At 41.3% G+C, this 15637-nt stretch overlaps 1 protein-coding gene across 1 annotated transcript; it reads right to left on the bottom strand.

The window, feature by feature from the left end:
• Positions 1-14065: 14065 nt before the first annotated feature.
• LOC140886442 (uncharacterized) lies at positions 14066-14830 on the bottom strand. Its single transcript, XM_073293018.1, has one exon. The coding sequence runs from the start codon at positions 14828-14830 to the stop codon at positions 14066-14068; it is 765 nt and encodes a 254-aa protein (XP_073149119.1).
• Between the last annotated feature and the right edge of the window lie 807 nt (positions 14831-15637).

Raw genomic sequence — 15637 nt, 5'->3', positions numbered from 1 at the left:
GCACCGGGTATCAATCCTAATTGATCTGATCGCCGTGTACTCCAACAGTGGTATCAGAGACAGGTTGTTCAGATCAAGCGATTAAATTAATCGATTGTACAAAAATTTTTTAAGCCCCGGTTTTTGAAACAAAATAAATATTTTAAAAATAAAATTTTTTTTTTTCGGGCAAAAACCCGGGCAGCGATGGTCGCTGCACCGGGCAGCGCCGTGCGCCGCCCTGTGCAGGCGCTGCACAGGGCAGCGATCGTCGCTGCCCTAGGGGCAGCCGGGCTGCCCGGCCCGACCCCATTAGGGCGCGGGCAGCCCGGGAATGTCCCGGGCGGCCCGCGGGATTACGAAGATTCATCATAATGATATACTGAGATGAAACAGACAATTATCGATGATTGTTTAATTAATTTACTAAGACATAAAATAGGCGAAATTTATTTTATGAATCTCACTCCCACTATTTTAACGATTTCACTACCCTCTAGTGAAAACGGGAAACTGTTTTCCTTAGTGAGAACATGGAGTCCAATTGACAAACTATGGTCCCGAATAATATCAGCCAACCATAATTTTCAAAAGGTAGAGCCCAATTGCTTCCAAAGCAACCTCCACGTTTTTACCTCATGTCCAATAAGGGCCCAATAATATGACGCTGTTTATTGTGACATGTCAAGATGACCCATCAATATTAAGTTGTGATGGACGGTCGCCATGCGGATCCCCCAATAATATGAGCCGATCCCATGGGAGTTCCACCCAACTTACAACATGTGTCGATCCAATGTACAGCTTTCCGACGAACGGGCTGAAAGAGTGGGTGCCCGGTGAGCCAACATGTGGCTAAGGGCTTTGATGACTCTTTGTATAAACAATCTTTTGTTTAATATAATTTACACTTTTATTAATGGCAATGACTTTATCTTTCTTCATATTGTTATATTGTGATATACTATTGTTGTTTTGATAAAGACCTTGAATATACTATAGTGTATGTAAGATGTGGTAGAACATGGAGATGTCTATCATGAAACACATCTTATAGTCACTGTGTATTCTAAACTGTTCCTAGTCGATTGAGCCGTCCGATAATAAGGATAAGGATCGCTCGAGTTTGAGACTAGCATTTGCGATGCAGAGTACCACGTTTCATTGGTAGGGAACATAGAGATGTTCGAAGCATGCAAATGGATATTCATACGATGAATGATCGAACTACCCTATCCGGACTTTCCAAGTGGTTATCACTTATCGAGTGGATAAAGTCCGCGGTTTTGGTTGTACACCATTAGTCCTTATTACTTGAAACATCATTGAGACTCTATATGCTAGTACTGTTCTTTGACTCGTTTACCGACTCTAATGGGGTCATCAGGTGTCGGGATTGGGTACAGTTACAACACATATAGGAGTCGATGCATTGTTGTCAAGGATTCACCACATACTTGCGAGTGTGGATATCCTATGCGATTTGAGGAGATATTAGTGTGACGAATCTCTGGCCAGAGTACTTGATGTGATTTAAGAAATGGTTTCTTAGTAGCACATGCGATGTCACTAATTTGATCTTCAAGATGTATTGCATAGTTATCGAATCTTGAGCGACTCTCGATATACCAATGGTTGTTGATTCGATCGGGATATATGGATGAAGGGACCGTACTGTACGCTAACCAAAATCTACTGGTTCTTGTAGGCACTATCAGTGATACCTAGGGAATCATGGGGCGATGTTGCTAGGCGCTTTACCATGATTCGTTGGGCAAGTCGGAAATCGTTGTTCCGAGTCACAAGGAGTTGTGAGCCCACGGCTAGCTGTATCCCTGAACCATTGAGGGTCACACAGTGTAATGGAGTTTTAATCCCCGTTGAGATAGTTAAATTTAAAGAGTTAAATTTAATGAATAAAGAAGTTGGACTTCTTAAATAAGAGTAAGGGAGTAGGATTTCCTAAAATGACATAGGGATGTACATTTTTGGAAACCACTGAATTCGGATTCAGGAAAATTTATCTTGACTTTAAAATGTGCAGAAATGGTTTCTGTGCACATTGGTAAAATCGGTTTATCAATCGGAGTCACGATGAATTTTATATTAATTTCTGAACATGCGGGCTTTGCTTGTCGGGCCTCAACTTATGACTAATGGGCCCTAAGGTGTTAGTGGCCTACATTATAAATAAATTATTGCAGTACAAAAATTACACACAGTTGGTCATAATTTTGAGAGACAGTTTTCGAAAAAAAAACCCTAGCTCTCTCTAGAAATTCGGCCGCCCCTCCCTCTCTCTGTCAGAGATTTTCCGGTCTGTGATTTTGAATTGCAGACAGGATTAGCGAATCAAATTCGTTATTCTCTTCGCAGAAAACTTCTGATAGATTTTCTAGTGCAATCTATCAGAGGGATTAAACCTCCATTCGTGGACCTGATTGAAGGAAAGCTTGTTCATCAGTTCCAGGGAGATACAAGAAGCGCAGAGAAATCTGTGTGGTGTCCAATAATCTCGCTTCGAGATTGAAGGTAAAATTTAATAATAGTTATTTAATTTTACACACACAAATAATTTAATCGTATGGTTGATACCCACACTATGGAATTGTTTCATACTAAAAATTTTAAACTTCCGCTGCACCGGGTATCAATCGTGATTGATCTGAACGCCAGTTTTCCAACAGACGCAGCTTTCCCGCAAGGGTGTGGATTTTGAGTGGTCCTCCGAGTGTGAGGAGAATTTCCGTGAGCTTCGACGACGGTTGACTTCTGCGCCGGTGTTGGCATTACCGTCAGGATCTGGAGGGTATGTAGTTTACACGGATGCTTCTCTTCAGGGGTTAGGTTGTGTCCTGACTCAGAATGGGCATGTGATCGCATACGCTTCTAGACAGCTGAAGCTTCACGAGGACAACTACCCAGTCCATGATTTGGAATTGGCAGCCATTTTGTTCGCTTTGAAGATCTGGCGTCATTATCTTTATGGCGAGAAATTTGAGATCTTCACCGACCATAAGAGTCTCAAGTATTTGTTCACTCAGGCAGAATTGAACATGAGGCAGAGACGTTGGATGGATTTGCTTAAGGACTATGATTGCGAGATTAAGTACCATCCGGGAGCTGCTAATCTCACCGCTGATGCTTTGAGTCGCAAGGTGCGACTATCCGCACTTCAGACTTGTTCGATGTCTAGTGCGATCAGTGACTGTTGTACTTCAGGTTTTACCTTCAAGCACAAGAAAGGTATGCAGAGTATCCAGATGTTTGCGATATTATCTGAGCCAGCCTTGTATTCGCGGATCCGAGATGCTCAGATGTCTGATTCAAAGACCCAGCGTTTAGCTCGCCTAGCTAACAAGGGTAGCTCATCTGGATTTCATTATCAGTCAGATGGCTTTCTGTGTTTGTCTGGTAGGCTTGTGATTCCACAGGATGAAGAGTTGCGAGAGGAGATTTTATCTCAGGCACATCGCACTAAGTTGAGTATTCATCCTGGGAGCAACAAGATGTACAAGGATCTACGTACTCGTTTCTGGTGGAAGGGAATGAAATGCAGTGTTTATTAGTTTGTTTCGAGATGTTTGGTGTGTCAACAGGTCAAGGCAGAGCACCGACGACCTGGAGGATTGCTTCACAGTCTGCCTATTCCTGAATGGAAATGGGAGTTTATCACTATGGACTTTGTGACCCATTTGCCGGTATCCCCGAGGAACTGTGATGCTATCTGGGTGGTGGTGGACCGACTCACCAAGTCAGCGCATTTCATTGCCTATAGCCGAGAGTACTCTGTGGATCGCATGGCTCGGTTGTACATTCAGGAGATCGTTCGACTTCATGGAGTGCCTGTGAGCATTGTCAGCGATCGGGACCCCAGGTTTACTTCTAGATTCTGGGGGAGTGTTCAGCGTGCGATGGGTACTACTCTCAGTTTGAGTGCAGACTATCATCCGGAGACTGATGGTCAGTCAGAGCGCACTATACGTACGTTAGAAGATATGCTTAGAGCGTGCGTCATGGATTTTGGTTCAGCCTGGCAGGATCATTTGCCGTTGATCGAGTTCGCTTACAACAACAGCTATCACACTAGTATTGGGATGGCACCTTTTGAAGCATTGTATGGGCGACGTTGTCGTACTCCACTCTTCTGGGAAGAAGTGGGGGAGAGACAGGCTGAAGGACCTGAGTTTATCCAGCAGGCGATAGACATTGTTGATCAGATCAAGAAACGGATTAAGACTGCACAGGATCGTCAGGCCAGTTATGCTAATATTAAGCGTAGGCCTTTGCAGTTCGAGGTCGGGGAGAAAGTGTTTCTGAGAGTGTCACCTTTCCGCAAGATTCTCAGATTTGGCCTTAAGGGCAAGTTGTCTCCCAGATTTATCGGTCCGTTTGAGATCTTGGAGAGTATTGGCGATTTGGCTTATCGACTAGCATTGCCACCGCATCTATCCAGTATTCACGACGTGTTCCACGTATCTCTGTTGCGACGATATGTGGCAGATGAATCTCATATTCTGCAGCGGTCTGAGGTTCAGGTAGACAAGGATTTGACTTATGTTGAGAAACCTCTTCGTATCCTGGATTATAAGGATAAGGTTTTACGGAACAAAGTCATTCCTTTGGTTTTAGTTCAGTGGCAGCGCCGAGGCACTGAAGAAGCTACTTGGGAGCTAGAGGACAGGATGCGTAAAGACCATCCTGAGTTGTTTTGATTTCATTCTTTAAGTTGTATTCAGTTGCAAACTCTGTAAACGTTTGATTGAATAAAGAATGTTCTGATTTCTGTATTTGCATTCGGTACTTAAGATCTGATTTCGAGGACGAAATATCTTAAGTGGGGGAGAATGTAGTAGCCCGTGCCCTAATTGAGTAATTAAAGGATTAATGCTAATTAATTGAATTAGGTATCGGACGGATCGGAAGCTCCGAAGGCACGATCGGAAGCTCCGAACGGGATCGGAAGCTCCGATGAGCGATCGGAGGCACCGATGTTATTACGTCAGGCATGATGTGTGGTTGGATCGGAAGCTCCGATCAGGACCGGAGGCTCCGATCACCCCTATCCGGAGTCTTCAAGTGATATTTTGACACGTGGCAGATCCGGATCTTCGGAAGCTCCGATGACAGGATCGGACGTTCCGATCGAGGTTCGGACGTTCCGATCAAGGATCGGAAGTTCCGATCGTTGTCTATAAATAGAAGGCCGAGACTTCACTTTCATTTGCCAATTCCAAGTTCTCCTTTCCTTTCTAGTCCTTTTGGAGCTGTTCTAGTCTTCTTAGGCTTGGTCCGGAGGTCGGCGAGGCGTTCGGTAGTCGTAGCGGAGTTGTGCCCAAGTTCTGGAGGCATCGACATCAAAGGGCTAACGACGGACGAAGGTATAGCTTTTGCTTCCTATAAATATTTAGGAGTATGCAATAGCTTACTTAAGGCTTTTAGAGCACTTTAATGATAGTAGTATCATTTGGCAGTGTAGAGCAGACTATAGGCGTGGACCTAGAGTTGGTAGAGCTTGCACTGTATTGAGGTACGAAAGTACTGTTCGAGATATCCTGACTGAGTATGCATGTATTATATGACTGCATGATTTATATGCCATGATATTATGCTGCATTCATTTGCATCTTGCTGTATCTCCTTCGAGATGTCTGTTAGTAGGGTTGTACCCTATCCTGTTAGTGGATGGACTTCCATCGATTTGGGTCCGGCGTTTCCATGATTATCTCGGTATGGGAGCCACCTCCTGGAGCGACGGCACAACGTGCTACATACCAGGGCCCGGTCATTCTCTGTTATCTGATCCTTGACCTCGAGTCTATAGGGAGTTCACTTTGCATGCATGTATACTCATACTCTCGCACTGAGCGTTTTATGCTCACGTCTCGTACTCTGTATTTTTTGGACACCCTATTCCATGGGGCAGGTTTGCGATTGGACGAGGAAGGTGGATCCAGGAGGGGCTAGTCAGTGGTTGGCCAGCTGGAGCTTCGTCTAGGTTTTATTACTGTTGTTTGGGTTTATACAGCTATTCGATTTGGTTGTATATTATTGGATAAATTACAGATTCCTTTACATGGGATTTTATAATGTTTATGGTTTCCGCAGTTTTATTCTGATATCTGTTTAATTAAGTTAATTGCATGCATAAGTTCTGTTTAGTAGGTGATCCGGGTAAGGGTCACTACAGTATGTAAGATGTGGTAGAACATGGAGATGTCTATCATGAAACACATCTTATAGTCACTGTGTATTCTAAACTGTTCCTAGTCGATTGAGCCGTCCGATAATAAGGATAAGGATCGCTCGAGTTTGAGACTAGCATTTGCGATGCAGAGTACCACGTTTCATTGGTAGGGAACATAGAGATGTTCGAAGCATGCAAATGGATATTCATACGATGAATGATCGAACTACCCTATCCGGACTTTCCAAGTGGTTATCACATATCGAGTGGATAAAGTCCGCGGTTTTGGTTGTACACCATTAGTCCTTATTACTTGAAACATCATTGAGACTCTATATGCTAGTACTGTTCTTTGACTCGTTTACCGACTCTATTGGGGTCATCAGGTGTCGGGATTGGGTACAGTTACAACATATATAGGAGTCGATGCTTTGTTGTCAAGGATTCACCACATACTTGCGAGTGTGGATATCCTATGCGATCTGAGGAGATATTAGTGTGACGAATCTCTGGCCAGAGTACATGATGTGTTTTAAGAAATGGTTTCTTAGTAACACATGCGATGTCACTATTTGATCTTCAAGATGTATTGCATAGTTATCGAATCTCGAACGACTCTCGATATACCAATGGTTGTTGATTCGATCGGGATATATGGATGAAGGGACCGTACTGTACGCTAACCAAAATCTATTGGTTCTTGCAGGAACTATTAGTGATACCTAGGGAATCATGGGGCGATGTTGCTAGGCGCTCTTACCATGATTCGATGGGCAAGTCGGAAATTGTTGTTCCGAGTCACAAGGAGCTGTGAGCCCACAGCTAGCTGTATCCCTGAACCATTGAGGGTCACACAGAGTAATGGATTTTTAATCCCCGTTGAGATAGTTAAATTTAAAGAGTTAAATTTAATGAACAAAGAAGTTGGACTTCTTAATTTAGAGTAGAGGAGTAAGATTTTCTAAAATAACATAGGGATGGGCATTTTTGGAAATCACTGAATTCGGATTCAGAAAAATTTATCTTGACTTTAAAAGGTGCAGAAATGGTTTCTGTGCACATTGATGAAATCGGTTTATCAATCGGAGTCACGATGAATTTTATATTAATTTCTGAACATGCGGGCTTTGCTTGTCGGGCTTGAAATTATGACTAATGGGCCCTAAGCTGTTAGTGGCCTACATTATAAATAAGTTATTGCAGTACAGAAATTACGGACAACAAGGTCACAATTTTCGAAAAAAACCCTAATTTTCTCTCTGAAGTGGCCGACCCCCTCTCCCCTCTGCTCGGTAAAATCCAGTCTGTGAATTTTGAATTGCATTCTGGTTTAACGGATCAAATTCGTTAATCTCTTCGTAGAAACTTCTGATAGATTTTCTAGTGCAATCTATGAGAGGGATTAAATATCCGTTCGTGGACCTGATTGAAGAACAGTTCTTCCATCAGTTCCAGGGATATACAACAAGAGCAGAGCAATCTGTTGGTGTCCAAAATCTCGATTCGAGATTGAGGTAAAAATTTATAATTGTTATTTAATTTTTACACACACACAATTTAATCGTAAGGTTGATACCTATTATGGAATCGTTCCATACAAAAATTTTAAACTTCCGCTGCACCGGGTATCAATCCTAATTGATCTGATCGCCGTGTACTCCAACAGTGGTATCAGAGACAGGTTGTTCAGATCAAGCGATTAAATTAATCGATTGTACAAAAATTTTTTAAGCCCCGGTTTTTGAAACAAAATAAATATTTTAAAAATAAAATTTTTTTTTTTCGGGCAAAAACCCGGGCAGCGATGGTCGCTGCACCGGGCAGCGCCGTGCGCCGCCCTGTGCAGGCGCTGCACAGGGCAGCGATCGTCGCTGCCCTAGGGGCAGCCGGGCTGCCCGGCCCGACCCCATTAGGGCGCGGGCAGCCCGGGAATGTCCCGGGCGGCCCGCGGGATTACGAAGATTCATCATAATGATATACTGAGATGAAACAGACAATTATCGATGATTGTTTAATTAATTTACTAAGACATAAAATAGGCGAAATTTATTTTATGAATCTCACTCCCACTATTTTAACGATTTCACTACCCTCTAGTGAAAACGGGAAACTGTTTTCCTTAGTGAGAACATGGAGTCCAATTGACAAACTATGGTCCCGAATAATATCAGCCAACCATAATTTTCAAAAGGTAGAGCCCAATTGCTTCCAAAGCAACCTCCACGTTTTTACCTCATGTCCAATAAGGGCCCAATAATATGACGCCGTTTATTGTGACATGTCAAGATGACCCATCAATATTAAGTTGTGATGGACGGTCGCCATGCGGATCCCCCAATAATATGAGCCGATCCCATGGGAGTTCCACCCAACTTACAACATGTGTCGATCCAATGTACAGCTTTCCGACGAACGGGCTGAAAGAGTGGGTGCCCGGTGAGCCAACATGTGGCTAAGGGCTTTGATGACTCTTTGTATAAACAATCTTTTGTTTAATATAATTTACACTTTTATTAATGGCAATGACTTTATCTTTCTTCATATTGTTATATTGTGATATACTATTGTTGTTTTGATAAAGACCTTGAATATACTATAGTGTATGTAAGATGTGGTAGAACATGGAGATGTCTATCATGAAACACATCTTATAGTCACTGTGTATTCTAAACTGTTCCTAGTCGATTGAGCCGTCCGATAATAAGGATAAGGATCGCTCGAGTTTGAGACTAGCATTTGCGATGCAGAGTACCACGTTTCATTGGTAGGGAACATAGAGATGTTCGAAGCATGCAAATGGATATTCATACGATGAATGATCGAACTACCCTATCCGGACTTTCCAAGTGGTTATCACTTATCGAGTGGATAAAGTCCGCGGTTTTGGTTGTACACCATTAGTCCTTATTACTTGAAACATCATTGAGACTCTATATGCTAGTACTGTTCTTTGACTCGTTTACCGACTCTAATGGGGTCATCAGGTGTCGGGATTGGGTACAGTTACAACACATATAGGAGTCGATGCTTTGTTGTCAAGGATTCACCACATACTTGCGAGTGTGGATATCCTATGCGATCTGAGGAGATATTAGTGTGACGAATCTCTGGCCAGAGTACATGATGTGTTTTAAGAAATGGTTTCTTAGTAACACATGCGATGTCACTATTTGATCTTCAAGATGTATTGCATAGTTATCGAATCTCGAACGACTCTCGATATACCAATGGTTGTTGATTTGATCGGGATATATGGATGAAGGGACCGTACTGTACGCTAACCAAAATCTATTAGTTCTTGCAGGCACTATCAGTGATACTTAGGGAATCATGGGGCGATGTTGCTAGGCGCTCTTGCCATGATTCTATGGGCAAGTCGGAAATTGTTGTTCCGAGTCACAAGGAGTTGTGAGCCCACGGCTAGCTGTATCCCTGAACCATTGAGGGTCACATAGAGTAATGGATTTTTAATCCCCGTTGAGAGAGTTAAATTTAAAGAGTTAAATTTAATGAACAAAGAAGTTGGACTTCTTAATTTAGAGTAGAGGAGTAAGATTTCCTAAAATGACATAGGGATGGGCATTTTTGGAAATCACTGAATTCGGATTCAGAAAAATTTATCTTGACTTTAAAAGGTGCAGAAATGGTTTTTGTGCACATTGGTGAAATCGGTTTATCAATCGGAGTCACGATGAATTTTATATTAATTTCTGAACATGCGGGCTTTGCTTGTCGGGCTTGAACTTATGACTAATGGGCCCTAAGCTGTTAGTGGCCTACTTTATAAATAAGTTATTGCAGTACAGAAATTACGGACAACAAGGTCACAATTTTAGAAAAAAACCCTAATTTTCTCTCTGAAGTGGCCGACCCCCTCTCCTCTCTGCTCGGTAAAATCCAGTCTGTGAATTTTGAATTGCAGTCTGGTTTAACGGATCAAATTCGTTAATCTCTTCGTAGAAACTTCTGATAGATTTTCTAGTGCAATCTATCAGAGGGATTAAATATCCGTTCGTGGACCTGATTGAATAACAGTTCGTCCATCAGTTCCAGGGATATACAACAAGAGCAGAGCAATCTGTCGGTGTCAAAATCTCGATTCGAGATTGAGGTGAAAATTTATAATCGTTATTTAATTTTTACACACACACAATTTAATCGTAAGGTTGATACCTATTATGGAATCGTTCCATACAAAAATTTTAAACTTCCGCTGCACCGGGTATCAATCCTAATTGAACTGATCGCCGTGTACTCCAACACGGGCCCCCCCAATAATATGAGCCGGACCGTATCCGCGGGTAGCATCTCATACATTGATCGTTGATGGAAGGTAGGAACATTTAAACAAATTTAAATTTCCTTTATTTATCTTGATATCAATTTTAAATCATATTTAAAATGAGGGATTTTAATTTTGAAAATTTGTCTCATTATTTTTTAAAATTTTGTATGCTTGTCGGATTCACACAATTTAGTCTAAAACATGCATACAAAAATAATATCATATATTATATAGGATGATCGATTCCATTTCTAATCGACCCGTGGTTGCCAATCACGAGTCTTAGTCCAATCCTAGGTAATATGCAGTATGCAATGCAATCCTATTACATTGAGCTTCCAATTTACATTTCTTCTGTCTTTATTGTCTGCTGGGCCCACCTCCATCTTCAAATCTTGATCTCCCACTAAATCTAATGTATTTACAATAAATAACAATGACAAATAGGGGATACATTTTTAAGGGGTGGGAACGGGCCATAAACCAAGCCCACATTTATTACATATGACAATTCATATTGGGCCATAAACCAGGCCCATTAATAAAACCAATAACAATAAAAACAAATGTAAATTCCTAACATACACCTACAAAATTGGTCATGACAATCGATCATCCTTATCCAATAACATTTAATTCAAAATTAATTTATTGGATAACATGCAATGGCAATTTAAATTTAAAAGGATAAAATCATATTTCATACATAAAATCTTATTTTATATACAAAATCATATTTTATCTTTTTATCAAATAAAATCATATTTTATCTATAAAATCCAATTTTATACATAAAATCATATTTTACTCAATATATCCATAAGATCATATCTTATCATCAATTGTACCAAAAATAATTAATTTCAAAATTCAATTTAACGGATAAAATATTTAAATTTTCCAAAAAATCAAATTTATCCAAAAATCAATTTTAAAATTTTTGGACTCGAACAATTCGATCCGACGCCTCGTGGACCAATCAAAAACAATTTTCGATCGGACCAAAAATAGAATTTTAACATATTAAAATTTAATTTAAAAATTAAAAAATTAATTTTTCCCGCGGGCCGCCCGGGACATTCCCGGGCTGCCCGCGCCCTAATGGGGTCGGGCCGGGCAGCGAAGATCGCTGCCCCCCCTGGATCGCTGCCCGGTTTTTGCCCGAAAAAAAAAATATTTTTTTTTATTTTTAAAATATTTATTTTGTTTCAAAAACTGAGGCTTAAAAATTTTTTGTACAATCGATTAATTTAATCGCTTGATCTGAGCAACCTGGCTCTGATACCACTGTTGGAGAACGCGGCGATCAGATCAATCAGGATTGATACCCGGTGCAGCGGAAGTTTTAAAAATTTTATATGGAACGATTCCATAATGGGTATCAACCTTACGATTAAATTGTGTGTGTGTAAAAATTAAATAACGATTATAAATTTTTACCTTTAATCTCGAATCGAGATTTTTGGACACCAACAGATTGCTCTGCTCTTGTTGTATATCCCTGGAACTGATGGACGAACTGTTCTTCAATCAGGTCCACGAATGGATATTTAATCCCTCTGATAGATTGCACTAGAAAATCTATCAGAAGTTTCTACGAAGAGATTAACGAATTTGATCCGTTAAACCAGACTGCAATTCAAAATTCACAGACTGGATTTTCCGAGCAGAGGGGAGAAAGGGGGCGGCCACTATTGAGAGAAAAATACTAGGGTTTTCGAAAATTGTGACCTGTTGTGTGTAATTTTTGTACTGCAATAACTTATTTATAATGTAGGCCACTAACAGCTTAGGGCCCATTAGTCATAAGTTCAAGCCCGACAAGCAAAGCCCGCATGTTCAGAAATTAATATAAAATTCATCGTGACTCCGATTGATAAACCGATTTCACCAATGTGCACAGAAACCATTTCTGCACCTTTTAAAGTCAAGATAAATTTTTCTGAATCCGAATTCAGTGATTTCCAAAAATGCCCATCCCTATGTCATTTTAGGAAATCTTACTCCTCTACTCTTAAATAAGAAGTCCAACTTCTTCGTTCATTAAATTTAACTCTTTAAATTTAACTATCTCAACGGGGATTAAAAATCCATTACTCTATGTGACCCTCAATGGTTCAGGGATACAGCTAGCCGTGGGCTCACAACTCCTTGTGACTCGGAACAACAATTTCCGACTTGCCCATCGAATCATGGTAAGAGCGCCTAGCAACATCGCCCCATGATTCCCTAGGTATCACTGATAGTGCCTGCAAGAACCAATAGATTTTGGTTAGCGTACAGTACGGTCCCTTCATCCATATATCCCGATCGAATCAACAACCATTGGTATATCGAGAGTCGTTCGAGATTCGATAACTATGCAATACATCTTGAAGATCAAATAGTGACATCGCATGTGTTACTAAGAAACCATTTCTTAAAACACATCATGTACTTTGGCCAGAGATTCGTCACACTAATATCTCCTCAGATCGCATAGGATATCCACACTCGCAAGTATGTGGTGAATCCTTGACAACAAAGCATCGACTCCTATATGTGTTGTAACTGTACCCAATCCCAACACCTGATGACCCCAATAGAGTCGGTAAACGAGTCAAAGCACAGTACTAGCATATAGAGTCTCAATGATGTTTCAAGTAGTAAGGACTAATGGTGTACAACCAAAACCGCGGACTTTATCCACTCGATAAGTGATAACCACTTGGAAAGTCCGGATAGGGTAGTTCGATCATTCATCATATGAATATCCATTTGCATGCTTCGAACATCTCTATGTTCCTTACCAATGAAACGTGGTACTCTGCATCGCAAATGCTAGTCTCAAACTCGAGCGATCCTTATCCTTATTATCGGATGGCTCAATCGACTAGGAACAGTTTAGAATATACAGTGACTATAAGATGTGTTTCATGATAGACATCCCCATGTTCTACCACATCTTACATACACTATAGTATATTCAAGGTCTTTATCAAAACAACAATAGTATATCACAATATAACAATATGAAGAAAGATAAAGTCATTGCCATTTATAAAAGTGTAAATTATATTAGACAAAAGATTGTTTATACAAAGAGTCATCAAAGCCTTTAGCCACAAGTTGGCTCACCGGGCACCCACTCTTTCAAATTGATTCATCCAAAGCTTCTCTATCCGTGGCAACCCCAAGAAGGTTCCTATAATATCCCACAAATTCATCTGCAATCTCATTCGGGTTCACCGAAGTAGAACCATCTCTAAGGGTGAGAGCCACAATCTTATTACGTTTGATGTTCCGCTTGATCATACCATAAAAGAATTTTGAACATCTATCACTATGCTTGAGGTACTCGCACTTAGCTTTTTGGGATAGGAATAATCGCTCAGCCTCAAGAAGGTACTCCGCCCTCCTCCTCAACTCAACAATACTGTTATCCACCCCATCCCCATTGAGAGCCCTGCTTTGAGCTTCTACAAGCTTCTCATTAGCGATCTTAGCACGGCTCGAAATGTGGCTAAAGTGCATGTCATTGAGTTGCTTAAGGACTCTTTTCATACCATTCATTTTTTTCTTGATGACAAACTGCGCAGTGCTACCCCCTCCATAAAACCAGTTATCTCGAACAATCATCTGAAAGTCTTGATGAATCGTCCACATATTAAAGAATTTGAAGGGGGTAGCCCTACGACTATGATCTCTGAATATGGTGATAACGCTGCAAGAGTGATCAGAGAAGACTCCAGGAGCAACAAAATCCACAAAAACATCCAAGTTGGATTCAGTCCAATGTGGTTAACCATAACTCTATCCAGTTTAGATGATACGGCCAAACTAAACCAGGTGAAGAAACACCCAACATGGTTAACATCTGAGAGCTCAAGTCTAGCAATACAGTTCCTAAGGTCTGCCATTTCCCTAGGGGCAACCGGCACACCTCCCATTTTCTCATAAGGGTGCCTATCACAGTTAAAATCACCCATCAGAATCCACGGAAGGTCAATAACATCTCCCCTACTAAGCAAAAAATCCCAAAGAGGTCTTCTGGCCACCATCGAGTTCCAACCATACACGAAGGTGGCCAGGAAAATCCTATGAGTATGAAGACAGCTGACTGTCACATGTATAAATTGATCAGTCATCTCCAGAAGATCCAATTGTACCATCTTAGAGTCCCACATGATCAAAATGCGGCTATTAGGACACACATGGAAGTTGTGTAAGAAGCACATCCCCGGGAACTTAGTGTCCATCATACGATCCAAAAGATTAGGCTTAATCTTGACTTCAAGTAACCCAAGAATACTCAAATTGTGTTTCTTCAACACTCCCTGAGCATTCTTCTGTTTGAGGGGCTTGTTGAGGCCCCTCACATTCCAACATGCAATCTTCATGGGTAGCGATCGACAACTTTAAGTCGTCGGGCCCTGATTTGTGCATTGTTCAGTAGGAAAGATTTCGCAGTCATATTCGGTAACCAGGTTCTTGGGTTGACCTCAATGTACTCGGTCATGCTAGAGCTAGAGTCCCCGAGCTGCATCCCTTACTTAATCGCTTGAGATACTTCACTGCTTTCTTGGTGCCCTTGCTTACCACTGTTTCAAAGCCTTCGTTATCACTATCCCCTTCGAAAACTTCAACCACAATCTTCCCATTGCCATTCGCATCTGGGACTTCAAATATCACCCCATCCTCATCCAAATTCTCATCTAATTTTTCAACAGGTTGTTCATTGCAATTTTCCCCAGCCCTTTCCATTTCATTATCACCCGTGCCTTCAACAGTGCCCGGGTAAACCGTATTTCCACCCCCAGCAGGCCCACGATCATCACCAAAGGGGCCACGGCCTCTCCCTCTACCTTGAGGGCCATTGCGCCCTCCTCTATATCCATGTCCACCTCCTCGTGGCCTACTATTACCTCTTTTACCAGCCCCCCGAGATCTGCTACGGGGCTTATTTTTTCCCTCCACAGGTTGCTTACTATTAGGATTACCACCATCAATATTAGCATCAACTAGTGGGGGCTTGTACCAACGGCATTGATCCAAACTATGGCCGAGAGAATTGCATTTTGAGCAATATTTAGGCTCTGTTTCGTACACAAATCATAGGGTAGTCAAAATTCCATTATGAAGTAACAGTGGGTATTCGTAAATTCTTGGCTGAGACGAATCCATTTCAACCAACAATCTAGCAAATT

Source organism: Henckelia pumila, chromosome 3, assembly GCF_033568475.1.
Source record: "Henckelia pumila isolate YLH828 chromosome 3, ASM3356847v2, whole genome shotgun sequence".
Lineage (NCBI taxonomy): Eukaryota > Viridiplantae > Streptophyta > Magnoliopsida > Lamiales > Gesneriaceae > Henckelia > Henckelia pumila.
The sequence above is the reverse complement of the archived record's forward strand: the minus strand, read 5'-3'. Positions and strand labels throughout refer to the sequence as shown.